General features: G+C 41.2%; 2 protein-coding genes across 2 annotated transcripts; one reads left to right on the top strand and one right to left on the bottom strand.

The window, feature by feature from the left end:
* The first annotated feature begins 251 nt into the window (after positions 1-251).
* On the top strand, positions 252-10,829 carry sart3 (spliceosome associated factor 3, U4/U6 recycling protein). The gene is made up of 19 exons (XM_015018636.1): positions 252-489; positions 1,850-1,976; positions 2,066-2,170; positions 2,262-2,446; positions 2,633-2,738; positions 2,956-3,080; positions 3,190-3,345; positions 4,524-4,662; positions 4,771-4,878; positions 4,954-5,031; positions 5,485-5,543; positions 5,823-5,932; positions 6,042-6,154; positions 6,748-6,824; positions 6,933-7,092; positions 7,195-7,646; positions 8,162-8,314; positions 8,823-9,010; positions 9,098-10,829. The coding sequence occupies exons 1-19, from the start codon at positions 295-297 to the stop codon at positions 9,297-9,299; spliced, it is 2,838 nt and encodes a 945-aa protein (XP_014874122.1). The 5' UTR covers positions 252-294; the 3' UTR covers positions 9,300-10,829.
* Positions 10,830-11,808: 979 nt separating this feature from the next.
* On the bottom strand, positions 11,809-14,449 carry ficd (FIC domain protein adenylyltransferase). Its single transcript, XM_015018625.1, has 2 exons — positions 13,858-14,449; positions 11,809-13,212 (listed from the first exon to the last, which is right to left on the bottom strand). The coding sequence occupies exons 1-2, from the start codon at positions 14,129-14,131 to the stop codon at positions 12,131-12,133; spliced, it is 1,356 nt and encodes a 451-aa protein (XP_014874111.1). The 5' UTR covers positions 14,132-14,449; the 3' UTR covers positions 11,809-12,130.
* Positions 14,450-18,956: the final 4,507 nt, after the last annotated feature.

Genomic DNA, 18,956 nt, shown 5'->3' with positions numbered 1-18,956 from the left:
ATTTTTTTAACATAATATACCACAAATCAACACGGAACAATATGTCAAAAGTTTTTTTTCTTGATCTTCATTTAAAAACCTAGAAATAGGCGTCTTTAAAAACGTATCATTTGTTTTTACTTAAAAGGTAATGTATTTGTGGGGCTAAAATGACTCTTTGGATAGTAAAGGTTGCAAAACCCCGACCTAAAACAAACAACTGTGTGGGTTAATTCCATACTACAACGGCCTACCATACAACCCGCTTCTATCATCGTGTCGCCTTGTTGTTACCAGGCAGACAGCCTTTCCAACATGGCAGCGCCAAGCAACGCAGAGCAAACGCAGTTGCAAGATATGGAGGAGGAGGAAGAAGCAGGAATGGAGGAAAGGGAGATGGAATCGGACGAAGAGGAGGGCATGGGTGTAGAAAACTCCGAAGACGAAGAGGAAGACTCTTCTGAGGATGAGAAGGAAAATGAAGCTGAGATCCAGCGATTGGAGGAACAGGTAACTGAGTAGCAGCCCTGCCAAGCTGCTCGGCTAACCACCGCTAGCCGAGCACCTAATGAGAATGAATGAGTGGTGAACACACTTAACCACCAGGGGGGAAAACTGTAGCAAACGCTGAGCTGATATGGATTAAATAAAACAGATTTGGTCGTTTTAGCGACCATTAAAACGTTTAAATCCACGCATTAGATATGTCGTAGTTTGCACGCCGTGATTAGCTAGCGCTAATCTGTGATGCTAACCGCCTGTCGTACATCACCCGCCTCTTTACTCCACATGATGGAGTCACAGTAAGAAGCAGAATCACATCAAATATTGTTTAAAATGAATTGACTGCTCAATCCATTAAAAGGAGAGAGACGGGAGTAATAACGATGTTGTTCAGCTTCCAGTTTGGTAGACTGAACTGAATTAGACATAGTTCAACACGAACTTTATGTTAAGACGGCTGCATTAAACGATAAAAAAATCTAATTACCTCTCATGTGTATTCTGTAAATACGTCATATAATATTTAATCATAACTATAGCTACTAATTAATAGGTCAACTGGATATCAGTAAAACAGTATCCAAATCTGGATCATGTCTATTTTATTGCGCTGTGTGGTGCAGCTGACACTTTTATCTGGATCTGGCTTACATGTATAATTATTAAAACATCGGTTCTTTTTGTCCTGGAAAAGAAAATAAAGCTATCAAAGACAACATACTGTGTTCCAGATTGTACCATTAAATTGTATTAAAATTGAAAGTTAGTTCACACCCCATAAACCTGTAAACTAACACTGCCCAGTCTTTCTCTGCATATGTGGAATTTGAGGTAAATATTTTTTGTGATAAAGTGCCATAAAGACTACCAGAAAAATGTAGAAATGAAATATTTGTGAAAATCCAGAGAGGGGAAACATTTCTCTACTCATGTTTCTTTGTACACCTGGAGACAACTCTGGCTGTATTTCTGTGCTTTTCATTAAAGAGCTCCAAACCATAGGGATTGCACGAAGGAACATTTTAACTGGAAATCAAATTTATTTCAGAAAAAAGTTTCTAAAAGATGTCTTAGGACCCAAACAGCTGGAGGAGCTTTGAGATGATGTCTGGAAGATCTAAGGATCGCCGAGCTCTAGTTGGAAGGAAGGAAAGCGAGTGACTAAATGTGCTGTTTATAGAAATACTCGTGAGTCAGTGTGAAGGAAAAATCCTGCAGTCATTTAAGACAAGAGCAACCAAGTTCACTTTCTTTTTTCTTCAAAACTCAGCGATACGAGCTTGAACGTGAAACCTACTTTAGCTTCATGTGCTTGTCTTAAGTTCTCGTCAAACCTGATCATACTTGTTTTTATGAATCGTTGCAGCTGTCGATCAACGCCTTCGACTACAACTGCCACGTGGATCTGATCAAACTTCTCAAGCAGGAGGGAGAGCTTTTCCGCCTGCGAAAGGCGAGACAGAAGATGAGCGAACTTTTCCCTCTAACCGAAGGTTTGTTTGTCTGATCCAGCTCAGATGTCAAAGGAGGCAGGATTTCCAAACGAGCCGCAACTAAAACGTTTTGTTTTTCAACCCTCCAGAGATCTGGCTCGACTGGCTCAAAGATGAGATCCGCCTGACCGAGGAGGATTCAAACCGAGAGAAAGTGTATGAGCTGTTTGAGAGAGCTGTGAAGGACTACATCTGTGAGTGGGCCTCCTCCACGGAGACTGTTTGGTTTCATATTTGGCTCTTTAAATGAAGTTGTTGTTGTTGTTGTTTTTTTTATTTTTGCAGGTCCAGATATTTGGCTCGAATACGCCCAGTACTCTATTGGTGGCATGGGGTCACCAGGTGGGATAGACAAGGTGAGGTCCATCTTTGAGAGAGCGGTGACGGCGGTGGGGCTTCACATGACCAAGGGACAGACCCTGTGGGAGGCGTACAGAGAGTTTGAGAACGCGGTTTTGTCCACAGTGCAGGTGTGTGTTTCCAGACACTTGACTCTATATCCAACATCCACATGCATGAGTTATACCTAGATCGCTCTCTGGCCATTTAAGGGATAATTACCATTCTATCTGCTGTGTCAACGCTGAAGCTAATTCCTCTCGTTTTTAAGCAGTCTCCACATTTCAGTGTCGTTTTCTCTGCCGCCTCTGTCTCAGCCTCCCCCTGGCAGGATTCCCAGCCGCGAGGAGCAGGAGCTGCTCTCCGCTCAGCTCGAGCGAATGCATACGCTGTTTCGCCGCCAGCTGGCCGTTCCCTTAATGGGTGAGCACGGCGACTCCTCCGTCCAGATGGATTGCTGTAAAGTGGGAAGGACTCCTGTTGTGTCGTGGCCTTTCTGAAAGACCGACTTGCATCATTTAAATGTTAATATTAACAAGATGACACTTTCTTCAGTTTGTTGTAGGCAAAGTTAGACGTATGTTAAAGTTATTGATTGTTCCAAATCCACAGTCTAGTAATGTGTTTTGTGGTTCTGCAGACATGGAGACCACCTACGCAGAGTATGAGGAGTGGTCAGAAAACGGAGTCCCCGAGACGGTCGTCCATCTGTACAGAAAGGCTCTGCAGCAGAAGGAAAAGTGCAAATCTTACGAAGAGGCTCTGGTAAGCGACTGGCCATGTTTTTGATCTGCTGTCTTCAGTTTCTTTTAATCACATGCACGGTTTTTGCAACCGAGTACATAATGTCTCGCCTGCGCTCGTCTTCCTGCAGCTGGTAGCCGAACCTCCCAAACTGGCCGAATATCAAGCCTACATTGATTTTGAACTGAAGGAGGGCGACCCAGCACGCGTCCAGATAACATTTGAACGGGCTCTGGCTGAGAACTGCCTGGTGCCGGACATGTGGACTAAATACACCACATACCTCGTAAGTATTGGTTAGTGACCGACACCATCGTGTTCTTTCAATCAGATTTCTTTTTGGGTTTTTTTGTTTTTTTTTTTTTTTTTTTTTTGCTTTTGTAGAAGCCTGGTTAGTTGAAGGTTACCTGCAAAATGGCAACTCAGACTTAAATGTTGAACATATATTAAAGTTCATAAGGACAGATTCAGATAAGACGACTTGTTCAGTGAGGAGGAGGAGGAGGAGGAGGAGGAGAAGGAAGTCAGTAGAAATGTTGTGTGAGTGCACCAGCCTGGAGACTTAACGCACCGACACCCTAATCTGTGATTTATTTAGGCCTGCAGTTGTGAACCCATTCTCCCTGTAATCCACCACAGTGATGAATGACCACTTGTGAGAAATATTGTAATTGGGAAAACTGAAAATCTGTCATCATTTATGCATATGTTGTAATTTCTGCTCCTCTGTTGACCAGCAGTGTTACTCTGGAGAACATTGTTCTGAGTCAGCACTTCTTTTCTCCAAACAGTCCGACAGGAATACTTCAGCGAATTAGTAATACCGGCAATGAATAAAAACAAACAAAAACATTTGTTTTTTTTTTCTCAATAACCTGCAGTTTAGATCTTAAAAAGACGCTCTTACTAGATATGTTGAAGAGAGACGAACACAAAGTGAGCTTTTACTGATTCAGTTTCGTAATGAAATCTGCAGATGTGTTGGTATTGACAGTGAACACATAAAACGTGAAAACACTCATTTCTTTTAACTGGGAAACATTATGCTCACAAACAGCATTCTTGGAGTGAGAGGCTGGTTTTGGTGGGTACTACCGTTATGTATTCTATGTCTTCATCTTTATATGATATTTCTGTTTTAGAACGATGCGGCTTATTATTTTAAAGGGTTTTTTTTTTAGTTCCAACATAAGAAATTGTATTATTAAATCTGCAACCGCTGAGAGCAAAAAGTAAAAGAGATTTGACTGGTTTTAATCTTATTCTCTTTTATTTCATGCCTAAGGTCCCTTAAGATATTGCAATTTTAAAATGTTTGGTTATCTTATGTGTTAGTGGGAAGATGTTTGCTATACACAAGCCTAAAGTGTAAAACAACACATCTTGCTTGTTGTTCTGTAGTAGATTTGGCAGATATGCTCCCATCTTTTCTTATTTAATTTTATTTTTTTTATTTCTTTTTAGGACCGTCAGTTGAAGATCAAGGATTTAGTCCTGTCCACTCATGAGCGAGCCGTCAGGAACTGTCCCTGGACCATGAGTCTGTGGAAGAGCTACCTGCAGGCTCTGGAGAGGCACGGCGCCGACCATCAGAGTGTGTCAGGTAACGGCTGAAGAGACGCCTCAGCATGTTTTTAATATTGCCGTTCCCCTGTAGAAGCCTCGCGTTGCCTTGACGGCGTGTCGGATCTCATTTTGTCCTTCCGCACAGATGTTTTTGAAAAGGCGCTGAATGCAGGTTTCATCCAAGCGACGGATTACGTAGAAATATGGCAGGCGAACCTCGACTACCTGCGGAGACGAGTGGACTTCAGTAAAGGTGGGCGCAGTGCTGCATCATAGGTGAATCTGGGATCAACCGTTTAACTGATGGTGTTGTGTTTCTGTTCTCTAGAATCCAGTAAAGAGCTAGAAGAGCTACGTGCCGCCTTCTCTCGATCCCTAGACTACCTGAAGCAAGATGTTGAAGAAAGTGGGTGGATTTCTCTGAAACAGATTTTTTTTTTTTTTTATCAGCTTTACTTTGATTCAGTTCAGTTCTGTGTGTTTGTCATGCAAATTCACAATGTGATGTCAAGGATCTTTACATGGCAGACTTATTTTCATACATCTTGTTGTTTGAAATAAATAAACATGAGTTCAGATCAAATATCTAAACAGAAACATGCAACCAGATGAATCCAAATTGGAAATGCACTCCAATATGATGCTGCTTATAATACATTGCAAGATAGTTTTGAAATGCGAGACGTTGTTTACCTAAACGAGGTTACGCCGTTGTGGTCTTGACTTTGCAGCAATCCCTCCACCGGAGCAAGAACATGGCAGCAGTGGATGACTGATCTGAATCATTAGCCTTGCAGAGACTCATTTCTCTGAACTCGCTCTTTATTTTGACGCATCTCTCCATGTTTTGTGACCTCAGGGTTTGGTGAGAGCGGAGATCCGTCTTGTGCCATTATGCAGATTTGGGCTCGGATAGAGGTAGGCAAACCCTCTGTGACGAATCACTTTTTAAGAGAGTAAGTGCTGTTACAATTATGGGATGTTTGTCAAGGCTAAATGGGGATTTAACACACGATTTTCATCAAAAACCTTTAAGCTTCATGAAATCAGTGCGGAGAAAGCTACTGAAATGCAAATGTGCAGTTTGTAGAGGACTTGTTCCTAATCAATTCAAAAGTATGTAATATATTCTGTCCTTTTAGGATGTAGAACAGGAAAAGCTGAATTTTGTCATCTTTTACATCCTCTGCCCACCAGGCCCACCACTGCAAGAACATGCAGAAAGCAAGAGAACTGTGGGATAACATCATGACTAAAGGGAACGCCAAATACGCCAACATGTGGTTGGAGTACTACAGCCTTGAGAGGTTTGTCAGATGGACTCAAAAAGAGGGAAACTTTATTTTAAAATGGCACAGAAATGCTTTATAGACTTAATTCCCCAAGCATTTGTTTCCCCTCCTTTCTGACCCATAGAGCTTATGGAGACATGACTCACTGCAGGAAGGCTCTCCACAGAGCGGTTCAGTGCACCTCAGATTACCCAGAACACGTGTGTGAAGTCCTGCTCACCTTTGAGAGGGTGGAAGGTGAGTTTCATCCTGGAATAAAAAAAAAGAACAGAGAAATAAAGAACTTTTTACATGGCAAGAGGAGACATTTTTTTATAATTTATTGGACCGATGCCGACGTTAATGCCTACGTATGTCGTGCATCCCCAGTTGAAACGCACTTTTATTTATTTAAGGACATTGAAAAATGTCAGTCTTCTTAAACTTGATAGCACCTATTTATTTAGTTTAAATTGCTTCATATAAACCTTTTACCACATAGCAAGTCATAAGCACTGTACATATGCAGCAGTTTTCCAGGCTCCTAAATATTTGAACCGTCTTAGTGTGTTTGCTGCAAAGTCTGAATGTGCTGAATGTTAGAAATGAATATTTACTGAAATATGTTGGAATACACATTCTACAGAGTTCTAACAATCACCATCATCCTCAGGCATGTCGGCCTCAACCTGACTTTAGCCCTTGGAAGAAATGTCCTGCTTACTTCTTCTTTTCAAACTTCATTTGGTGTAGCAGCTGCTTTTCAAAAGCTTTTCTGCTTTTTGAAAGTGTTTCCACATTAGACTGACTCCACACTCAGACTGTTCACGTATAGATGTGTTCTAATCCAGGTACGCTGGAGGACTGGGACACAGCGGTGCAGAAGACGGAGACGCGGCTCAACAGAATAAATGAGCAGCGAGCAAAGGTAGGAGCGTACGACGGCCCTGCAGCATCGCTGTATTATTGTGCACCTGCACACCGTGCTGATGCAGCTGTGTTCGGCTGACGTTTCCGTGTTCTGCCCATCTGTCAGGCGGCAGAGAAAGAAACCAACCTGGCGCGTCACGAGGAGGATAAAATGGAGCAGCGGCGGAAGGCCAGGGCAGAAAAAAAGGCCCAGAAGAAAAGTCGAGGCGGGGAGAAGAGAAAAGCAGAGCAAGATGATTATCAGGGGGACTGGACTGAGGAATCGGGTAAAAATGTTTGAGTGATTTAAAAAAGAAAAATAACCTACATTTTATTTTCCGATTCAGGGAAATGTTGACTCCCCCCCTCTCCTACCTGTATTTTACAAGCTCCTAAAAGGCAGAGAGGAAACGGTGACAACAACCCAGACGAGTACATGGAGACTGAGACCGGACTGTTTGGGAGGAACGCCACTCCTGGGAATAAGCCTGGCCCGGGTGGAGCTAGGAATGCCCAGCAGGGGTCAGCGGTCGCCGCCCAGAGGCAGAACGACGACCGGCGTGAGCTGCGAGACGACAGCTGCAGCGTGTTCATCAGCAACCTGGCGTACACCCTGGAGGACCCAGAGGCCAAGCTGAAGTCGCTCTTTGAGAGCTGCGGTCCGATCCGACGGGTCCAGCTGATCACCGGCAACAGAGGGATCTCCCGAGGCTACGGCTACGTCCAGTTTGAGTCGGCGGCGGCGGTCCCCGAAGCTCTGAAGCTGGACAGGAAGGAGGTGGAGGGCAGACCCATGTTTGTGTCACCTTGTGTTGACAAAACCAAAAATCCCGAGTTTAAGGTGAGAACACATGTGTGCTAATATCATCAGAAAGTCTTCCCAGTTCAGTGTTTATGGAATGGATCACATTTACCACCTTATGCAAATGTAAAATTATTAATTTAAAAAAAACGACATGAAAGTTAATTTTCCTGGGTCGTGTTGATTTTTGTTTTTCTCCCATTTAACATTTAGATTTTTATGTTAAAAATAAAAACAGAAACTTGGAACACCTTTTGATATAATGGACAAAAGAGTTAATTTCCTTTGTTGCTTTAAGTTGATTAAAACTTAAAGCAACACTGAAACCTTAAAGTCCCTTTGACAACACATTCGATTTCAAAAATGCTTAATTTTCATTGGGCAGCCAGTCACTGAAAATTCATATGTGTGCTTCAAATTATTTTGATGAACAAAGTCCTGCTACATGGTGAACATGTCAAAATGTTGTTGTACCTTGAAACCACTCCCCAATTGTTTTCTGTTTACCTAGGGAGGGAAGACTTAACACATTTTCACAATGATGTTCTCTGCAGGTGTTTAAGTACAACACATCGATGGAGAAACACAAAATCTTCATCTCTGGGCTGCCGTTCTCCTGCACTAAAGAGGAGCTGGCTGAGATCTGCAAACCTCACGGCAGCATCAGAGACGTTCGCCTCGTCACGTTCCGCTCAGGGAAACCGAAGGTGAGAGATTCGGTTTCTTGCAGAAGTATTCACGCCCTTTGAACTTGTCCACGTTTTGATGCGTTACAAGTTTAAACTTCTGTGTTCCTCGAGGAGTTTGACGCAGTTTTTTTTTTTCTTAACTAAATTGCTTATGCGACGTCAGACTTCAGATCAGTAACAGTAAACAGCAGATTTTAAGTGTTGCCACGTTTCTAGATTAGATTTTCAGTGTTGACTAGGCCGATATCACACATAAATATACTCTGATGTAAACAATTTTCTGCAGCAATTCCCTGAAGTATTAGTTTTCTGCCTCTGGAACGTAGGACAAAAACTTCTGTGCTACTTTGTGTTTGTCTATCACATTAATACAGATTAAATTGCATTGAATTTTGAGGTTATGATGCCATAAATTGTGGAAATGGTCAGTGGCTGTGAATATTTTGTCAAGATCCAATAAAAGAAGCCAGAAGAGTTAAAATATCCAAGAGAGCCATGTTTGTGATGCACTGACCTCTCTTTGCAGGGTCTGGCATATGTTGAGTTTGCAGATGAAACGCAGGCGTCTCAGGCGGTGCTGAAACTAGACGGCATCGATGTGGAGGGTAACAAAATCTCGGTTGCCATTAGCAACCCCCCACGCAGAAACCTGACGGATAAGCCTGGCTCCAGCCGACCCGCAGGAGACATAATGCCTCGTCAGGCTTACGGATCGTAAGTTCACCAGCATTTCTTCCGCATTTCCAGCGTGTTGCTTGTCGTTGCAGCTCCTAAAACTGATTCCACGTTTCCCCGTTTCAGGAGAGGGAGAGGACGCACCCAGCTCTCTTTACTCCCTCGCTCTTTGCACCGCCAACCGGCGCCTCCAGGCAAAGTGGAGAACGGGACTGCAGCAGAGCGAGCGCCGCCGCCGCCGCCATCAGGCAGCACGGCGGCCAACGCGGCCGGAGAGCCGAGGTCTTTGTCAAATTCAGACTTCGCAAAGATGCTTCTCAATAAGTGAGCGAAACCGAGGGGAGCTGTGAACTCCTCCTGCTGAAAGCCATCCTGTGTCCTTACAAATTAGTGTTGGTGATTTCTGCTGTAGTTGGTTTCCTGACAGTCCCTTTAATCTCACTCACACCTTCATCATCCGTTCTGCAAGATTGCCTTAACAGTCATGCACCTTCCCTCCGTCAAAGACCCAAACAAACAGAATTTTTATTTTTTCTCCGGTGTGACTGATTGTTTGACTGCCAGACTGGTTTATATATGTATAAAAAAAAAAAGAAAAAAGAAAAGTGTATTATATTTGTGTGTAAATATGTGAAGCTGTTGAGTTTTCTGCTTTTGTTTCTTGCTGTTTAAAGGATCTGATAGATGATTACTTGAGAGTATTTTTTAAATATTCAAAACAGCCGAACTTGTATTGATTTAAAAGGGGAAAAAAAAAAAAGTATATGCAAAGGCTCTGACATGGTGTAATATAGTTTGTGTGTACATAATGTGGACGTGCTCTGGTGACGTTTTAATTTTGTGTTACTTAGGACGCATCAAACATGTTTAGCCATTATATTTTTTACAGATGCGTGGTTTTACTAGTCATTGTTAAGTTATTACGGAGTGCACCTAATTGATCCATCAAATTAATACGGATTAACTTTTTTTTTTTTTTATCTATTGTGAGAGCTTGTTTTACAGTAGAGAAGCTGTGACACTCCTGAAGCTGGATTTTTCTGTCGTCATTGAGCCGTTCCAGATACACTGTCCTATCTTTTATCGGTTTTATTGCATCCTTTCAGTCGTTACAGAAAACAGCGTCCGCTACCAAGTCGGTTACGTCTCAGAAACCGATGTTTGTTTACGGCCCAAGCGGGGATTTATCGGAGTTGAACTGGATTTCCTTCTTGCTGTGAAGTTTTTAGTATTTCAAGATATTTGCTCACTCCGTGACGATCAACAGCTCACCGATTGTCCGACCGCGTGGCGCTCCAAGAGTCTGTAGACGAACTTCTTATTAGTTTTGAGAAGCTGTTGAGTAAATTTAATTTCACAGCTTGTGGGGAAAATAAACGGTAAACGGAGTTGCGAGAAACTTTTAAAGGGAAAGTGCGACTGGAAAGGTGACGCTGTGCCCTTCAGTCCCGGGTTTTGTCCTCAGAGGTTCGTTTCGTCCTTAATCATGTCAAAGGATCTCCACGGTAACCCACTAAAACAAACGACGGCTGTCATCTCACACGTAGGTCTTTGGAGAATCTATGCAGTTTTTCCATGTCGGGGTGAAGAGGTTGGGTTCTTGTACATACTGTTCAGTAAACAAAGGTCTCCTTAGTTTGTAATAAAAGCAGATTTACATTTACAGATGGTATGTGTTGCTCTCACCACAGTGCCCTATGTCTAGAGTGAACTAAAAGTGTAAATACCAGTCTGAAGTCATCTTCTGTTTTAATGTCCAGTACTAAATGGTTGTATTGTGAGTTTTGCTGTTTTGTATGATTTCTAAAGTTCATGTTTTAAATTTGGAGGATCTGAAAAGAATAAAAGGCTTTCAGAATTTATTTTAGTTTGTTTGCAGGTGCATCAATTAGACCATGGAAAAGTTCATGTTCTAGTAGTGATCAAAAAGTGAACCGTATAGATTAATTGCATACATTTTTAATAATGCTTTTGTGGTTGATGAAAACCTTAAATTCACTTTTTTTTTTTTTTGGAGATTTGAATATTACACAAGACCAATAGTTCATTAGTTGGGCTTCAAGGAGGTTCTGGATTCAAACTGTGGATTGAGGTCTTTCTGCATGTATTGGGTCAGTCCATCCCTCCTGCCCTCCTTCGTGGTGGTATTACTTATTTGGCCACGCTTCCTTTTTCACTTATGCCCTGACGTCTCTTCCGCAAATTTTCTTTGTTCATTTCATCTTTTCATCTATGTGAGCCTAGTATATTATATTTTAAAATTAATGTAATGGATTGAGTACTCTGGAAGTTTGCATTTCTAAAAGAATGATTTTTTTTCTTTTACATTCTATATGATGATGTACTTATTATAGAATTAAGGCCTAGACATTGATGGGAAAGACTAGCTGCTTGACAGAAGCTCACTGTTCACAGGATGCAACATCCAGGCATATTTATGGAAAGTTAAGTGGAAGAAAAAGGTGCACCAGCAAAAAGGATAACTGTTTTGAAAGGACTGTGAAGCAAGGCCCATTCAAGAGTTTGGGGCAGAAGAATGGAGATTCATTGCTTCTGTTCCTCAACACATTCATGCAGTAATGAATGTAAAAGGAAACCCAACAGAGCACTTTTTACTGTATCAGGATTTTTTTTTGTCATTTGAACACTTTAGTATATTTTAACTAAATTTAAGGTTTTTATAATATGAGTCAATATTAACAGAACTAAACACTTGACATGCATTTTTGCACTCATCTAATAACATAAGAAAATAATTTCAATATTTGAATTAAGATGCTCCTGTGCATCTTTGTTAGACATTTTATAACCAAAATCTCATTCGATGTCAAAAGGGGTTTGCGCATGGTAAAGAAACAATTACTTTTATTTTAAAATAAATACATGAAAGTGCTTCACAGTATTAGCAAACAACTTTTCCTCAAGGCAAATATTTAAACACTTTTTAAATTGCAGCTTAAAAATTAAATAATTTCCTCACGTTAGTAGTCAAAACTTCCGTTTGCACTTAAAGAAAAATAAAATACTTGCAAGATGTTTAATGGTTTGACTCTGGCCAAATGAACACCATAATTTAGAAGAAACTACAGACAGAAAAACTTCTAAATTAAACGGTGCACGGTGGTGCAAGAGTACATCATGCTCCCTCTTCTCTCCGGTTTAGTTGTGGGCTGGAATGGTCTGTTTGCAGCTGGGACAGGCCTGGTTCCGGTCGGCTTCTGGGAGTCCCACGGCGTACTCCGTTGTGGAAATCAGCAGCGTGTCCAGTGTCATTTCCGTGCATTTGGCTATGAATCGAATGAAGGGACGCACGTCCCCCTCGTTGGCCGTGTTCAAAGTGGCGTAATATTCTGCCCGTTGCTCTTTGCGGATGGTAATTGGCGGATATCTCGCCTGCATGAGCACGAGGTTCATGAGCAGCCGGGACGTGCGTCCGTTCCCGTCTACAAATGGGTGTATGTACACCAGCTTGTAGTGGGCCAGAGCTGCGTACTCCACGGGGTGCAGCTGCAGGGCTTCCTCAGAGTTGAGCCACTGGACCAGCTCGTCCATGTGTCGCTGCAGGTCTTTGGGGTGTGGTGGGATGTGGTGGCCCACGAACACCTGGCTGGTCCGCAACCGACCGCCCTCCACAGGGTCTACGTAGCCGAGCACTCGTCGGTGAATCTCCAGGATGTTGCCGACGGTGATGGCTCCTGATCTGGACAGCAGCGTGGTGTTGATGTACTTCATGGCTGCATCCACGCCGATGGCCTCGTTCTGCTCCTGCAGGCTCTTACCGGGTACGGCATAGCGCGTCTCGATGATGTGTCGGATCTCGGACAGAGTGAGGGTGTTGCCCTCTATCGCCACGGTGTGATAAATGTGGTGGTAGTACGTCTCCTCCATCACTCGACGGAGCGCCGAGTTGCCTTTGGGAATGGACATCAGCCTGCGCACTTTACTGTCGATTAGGCTGAAGTAGCGCTGGTCGATCTCCTCCACCAGGGGAAGGGTTCGGTCTCTACTGACCAGAGCTCTCTCGTTACACGGTGAGAGGGCCAAGGCCTTGGTGTAGAGGTGGTCCGCCTGGACCACATCCTTCTCCTCCTCCAGTATGGTCCCCAGCTCCGTCAGAGCGTCCACAAAGTCAGGATTCATACTAAGAGCGTGCACCAGCAGCTTGTGAGCCTTCTCCCTCTTCCCAAGTTTCTTCATCTCCAGAGCCTGCTGCAGCGCTGCTTTGGCCTCCAGCTCTGTCTCTGCATTCAGAAAACAGAAATGATGCAAGTGAAACATACAGCAGGAAACTAGATTCTTGGGGTACAGAATAACAATTATTACAAAGTACTCATTGAGACACGTTTTTAATTACTCTTATTTGTTATTTTAGTCACATTACAACCAAAAACTTTAATCATTTTTAACTTTTTCTAAACTGATAAAATCAGAAAAGTGTGGTCAACAATTATAATCACTTCCTTTTACTTTGATACCCCTACATACAAGTGAGGACTACTAAGAACCTTCAAAAAGTCACCTGCGTAATTTAGTTGTGGTACGATTACAATTTGAATTGTTGTTAACAGTTTGAACTCTGGTCACTGGATACCAAAATATTAAACTTTGTGGTCCATGTGTAAAACAGGATGCAGTAGGAAAACTCACACAGTCCATTATTCTCAATATAATCACACAATGCAGATACTTTTCTTTAGCAGAGACAAGAAGATTGATTTAGAAGATGGATGGAGCCAAATCCTTGGCAATGGTGAGAAAACAAACTGTTTGAGGACATCGAAGATTTAAGTCTGGGGTAGAGCTTCGACCTCGAGCTGCAGTAGATTGATTCAAACAGGAAAAAAAAAAAAAAAAAACTCCCAGTGCCTTTAATAGGCCATCCGTACCTTTGCTGGGTTTGGTCCTCTGAGGCAGCACATCCAGGGCAGTGAAGGGGACAGTCAGGCTGGTGGACTGCACAGCTGGAGGAGGCTGTGAGCTCCCCCACAGCTGGCAGCGGAGCTGGCTGATGCCCCTCGTGGAGCCACAGCACTGGTTCTGCAACCCTATCAGGGGAAGCAGTAGGGCCACCAGAGAGCCGAAAACCACGCACAGCAGCGGGCCCCATCCTCCGAGGACACGGCGGCCGCTGATGTAGCACCACTCCGTCACAGCAACCATGGTGATCCCAAGTTAAATCCTCCATCCTTCGGCGCTAACAGCCCCCCATCTAGAGCCGAAGGGTGGCTGAGAGGAGGGAAACCCCGACCAGAATGAACACCTGCCTAGTCACCGGAGACTTTAAAAAACCTACGCTAGCTGTTTTGATTTACGTCTCTGTTGTACTTTGTTTCTTTCAGTTAGCGCTTCACAACAAATTCTGATGAAACCTTCTGAGTAAGATTGTTTCTCTCCGTCGGCACGAATGTGTACACATCAGACTTCCTCTTGGAGACATCTGAGTAATCTCGCGTATTATTGGTCAGAAGCTTAATGAAAAGCTGTGCCTATTGGTTAGAAATATAGCAAAACAATATGAAGTTCGTAACCGTTTCTGATTGGTTCATGTGTGGGATAGTTTTCCCTCAGCATAAACTGTCAGGCTTAGTTTACGCAACAGTTAGAAAATTACGTACACAGAACAAAGAGGAGTTAAAACTATTTAGCTTTCCCGATAAGATGAGATTGTGACGTCGTTTTATTTTTTAATTTTTTCCCCCCGTCACAAATTTACGTTTGTCTAAAGATGAGTAAATAGCCTTAAAGTATTTTCAGCTTTCGTTGTAAGTCAGTTTATTTTTAAAAATCTAACATTTAGCTTGAGTAATCGTATTAAGTGTATTTTTTTTCTAACAGCAGTATATTTTGTATTTAAAAGAAAGTGACACTGGAAAAACATCAATTTATTTAATCTAATTTACTCTGTGTAGAGTGGACACCTACGACTAGGTAGCTGGTAAGACTCAGAAGCATTCAAGATAGTTTAGTTGGTAGCAGTGAGTATTAATATGAAACATATTATTAATGGTTTTGTAAACACGATTAATACATTATTTTATGAGATAGGTGGACTTATGTAAATATAAGTCCACTGATATAATTAAAGTATTTGGTTGAAAGCAGAAACTCATCAAAAATGTATAAGATACTGAAAGACAATAAAAATGTTTTCTTGTAGACAGAAAATACAAATTACAGTTTAATGATATGGAGAGATGATAGAGTTAAAACATGATATAAACACACAACATTGAAAGAAAAAAAAACGGTTTTTTTTATTAATTAACAGCTGTGTGGATATTCATTTCAACCTAATTAACACTGATACCCTTAAATGAATTAAAGTGCAACCAATTGCCATCAGAAATAATTATCAAAGCCCACGTGTTTGTTATTTAATCTTGACATTAATGCATTTTTTGTTCTGTAGGAGATTTGTTTTATAAAAACACCAGTGAACCAGCAATATAATGATTACCGACTAACACAGGACACTGGTCAGGGTCTGAAGAGAGCCAGCTGGAGAAGGTTTTATTTTAAACTGAAGGGAGCTTAGTAGAAAAGCATGATAGATTTCCCAGATTACTATTAAGTAAAATAATTATGAAAATCTTGCATTGTTTTCCTTCAATTGCAATAATTTAGTCATGCTTTTTTTTTTTAACTATTGGAGGACGTTTGAGTACCCACAGAGAATTCATACATGCACCAAGCATTTACAGAATGGAGCATCTGAGCTCCATTCTGTAAAAATCTGTGCAAAATTTGTCTTTCAAATAGCAGTTTGTAGATGCTAAGGTGCAAGTGTGATTTGTTACTCTTTTAAAAGGCCAAGATTTCTTCAGAATCAGTGTGTAAAACAGTGTTTTGATACTGCTGCACCACAAGGTCACTCAGTAAAACCTTATCACACTCACACTGCTGAGGCATGAACAGTTCATGTGGGTCACAGACATAAAAACACTAAGACACACACACATAGTGAATCTTAAACAGTGTGCTTCTCTTAGAAGAATGGCAGTTGCCTCGTATACTGGTAACTATCTTAATTGATAGCATTAATACAATAATTGTCTGAGGAGGAAAACAGAGGAAGAGCAAGGTTGTTCTTCCAACCATTCATAATTATTTTGTATTCCCATCATCATGCAATGCATCGGGAAACTGGGAACCATGTAAAATAGAGAGAGAGAGAGAGACCTTGTGTAACCAAAGGTTGAAGAAATTACCAACAATAGTTCTGCTGTTTTCTATCCTCAAAATAAATCCAACACACAAGTTTTTAAAACTCCAACAATTCGAGCTGAGGACCTTTCTGTGCTGCCATCTGCAGCCTTCTAGCCCACATGTTGACCACGTGAATTTTATTTTAAGGACTGTAGCGCTCTGTCAATTTTTCAATTTTATGTCCTTACAAACGCTAGAGGGCAGTAGTGTCCTTTTAAAGTGACATGCCAATCACAACCCAACACCTCTTGTTCTCACTGCAGCACCCATGGCCTAAAAATCAGTAATTTTAAGACATGAGCATATGGCTTCTAGATTTTAAACACAGACTGACAGGAGAGTCTTAAAGATTTTTGGGGTTTTTTTTTTGTTAGTTTTTTTTTTTTTTCATTAAACCCCTGTTCTGTAATACACCTTATCTATTTATAGCAGCATTAATGTAATTGCCACCTGCTATGAACAGCATGAGGTGATCAGGACTGACTCCCTGGATAGTTGCCAAAGCCAACGCACTTCTCTTCAGCAGATGGGCATGGCGGGCGATCAGCTCTAAGTAGCTGTTATTCATGCACAGCCTGTGACTTTGCACACCCAAATACAGTCACTACTGCTACTACAGTTAGAGTTATGAATGAATAATTCTCTCCCTGTTTCTTTGTACTTTTATAAGTTTTGAGTTTATGAGGTTTTCCTTGTTGTGTTAAAAAGCCCGAACCCACGGCATTTCCCACAACTAAACAGTCTTTTTCTTCTCCTTTGGCTAACATTCACCTTGAAGCATAATAGCGATGACTATTAGTACGCTTCTATGTTTTATTTATACCCGTTAACGAAAAAGGAGGCTCTGTAAGTTACATTTACCTTTATATCCCAGTTGTCTGTCAAGGATGATGGATGGAAAGGAGCAAGAAAGATGGAAAACATGATGACATTTAATCAGCCTGCTGTCACTGATTAACTGTGATGGCTGGAAGGACAGCTGCGCCTCATGGGATGCAGGCCTGAATATTGTGTAACTAGGTTAAAATTATATAGACTCACTGCTGTATAAATTTTGCCACTGCACCAGGACATATTCGTCAGGTATAGGAAGCCGCTTTCTCTCCATAATGCATGAAACCAGGCCCATTGCCGTGGAGGCCACAAGGAGCCACAACAGGAAATTCCACATACGCAGCCTCAGCATGCAGTCTGTGTTTGGGCCATTAGAAATGAAGAGCAAAATCCTAGCAGCACGCAGCACTGCCGTGGAAACAGTCATTATGACAGCCTCACCCTCTCCTAATCAGCACTCAGGGAAATATTTACCTGTGTAGCTGCACTGAGAGCTGCTTCATGCAGCTTTTACTATGACCACAACTACATAAGACGCCTCTATGCAGGAAAAAAAAAAAAAAACTAATCAAAAAAACAACAACAAAACAAACCTTTTCTAACCTTTCACCACTTTATTTTATATAATCTATATTCTGATGTAATTTATCGTTTGCTAAGGAACTTGTGTAATTATGTTGAAATGGTAATGCTAAAAAAAAACTACCAATAACATTTTCTTTGTGCTACTAACCCCTATCATCTTCTTTAACAGTCCCAGATAAACCAATAACTTTCTAGTAAGTCAAAATATTTGATCAAATTTAGGGGATTATTTGCTGTAACAGCACAATATCATAATCAGCAGCTGGACGTTCTTAGATCCGGAACCTGGGGGACAAATTTGCAGGGTTAAAAGATGTCTGTCTGTCTGTCATTACAGATAATGGAGGATTGAGCAAAACGGCAAACAGCAAATCATAAAACTTTGTCAGTAATTCAAGATTCATTCAAAATTGTATGTAAATCTTCATTACTTTCTGAAACTTCAGTTTTTGGGGTTTTCTTTCTGTTTTTGCCCATTTTTTAAATTGATACATTTAAAATTTGATGGATGGATGGATGGATGGATGGATGGATGGATGGATGGATGGATGGATGGATGGTGAGACATTCAGTTGTTAGAACCCAAAAGGCAGAAAATGTCCCCATCTACTGGATAGGTAGAGATTATATTCAGCCTGTTTTTGCTCATGAACACAGAAGTAAAAATTAAACGCCATTTATAAATGGTGTTTAATTAACTGTTTGCATATGAATATTCTAACACTCCAGGATGAAACTTGTCTAGATCTAAATTTTTTGCTCTTCCTCCAACAAGGAAGAGCAAAGTGACTAATAGTGACTAATAAATCTATGTTTTTATCTGAAATATGATTTTTCTGTGAGAAATTCCCCTTTTGTTTCTTTAAATTCATGCACATTACAGAAAGTCGGTGTTAGAAGTATTTCCCCATTCAGGAATCAGTGGATTCTGAAATAGGAGGTTGCAGTCATTTGAACTTTCAGACAAGACCTCGGTTTCTCTTTTCCACTGTGGCGTTATTGTTGTATTACCACTTTCGGTCTAACTTTTGTTCTTGCTTCCAAATTGGTTTGGTTAGAGCAAGAAATGACATAGATAAGCATAAGTATTAGTGGGTGCTGCATTCACATTTACCTATTAACCTATTTAATAGGTTTGAATTTGATTGAAAAATTAATTTATTCCAGTAACTGAACACATTATATAAATTCATTGCACAAAAACTGATGTTTTCAAGCTTTTTTTCCCTGTTAGTTATAATGATTTTCAACTTACAGCTGATGACACATTTAAGATTAGAATATTACATCAGACCAGTGAAATAAAAAACCCTTTTAATACAAATGTGGTCTTAATGATATGTATGTTACTTGTTTAATC

Source organism: Poecilia latipinna, unplaced genomic scaffold (assembly GCF_001443285.1).
Source record: "Poecilia latipinna isolate Pla-1442-1.1 unplaced genomic scaffold, P_latipinna-1.0 Scaffold79, whole genome shotgun sequence".
NCBI lineage: Eukaryota > Metazoa > Chordata > Actinopteri > Cyprinodontiformes > Poeciliidae > Poecilia > Poecilia latipinna.
Note: the sequence above shows the minus strand (reverse complement) of the source record. Positions and strands in the feature narration are given on the sequence as shown.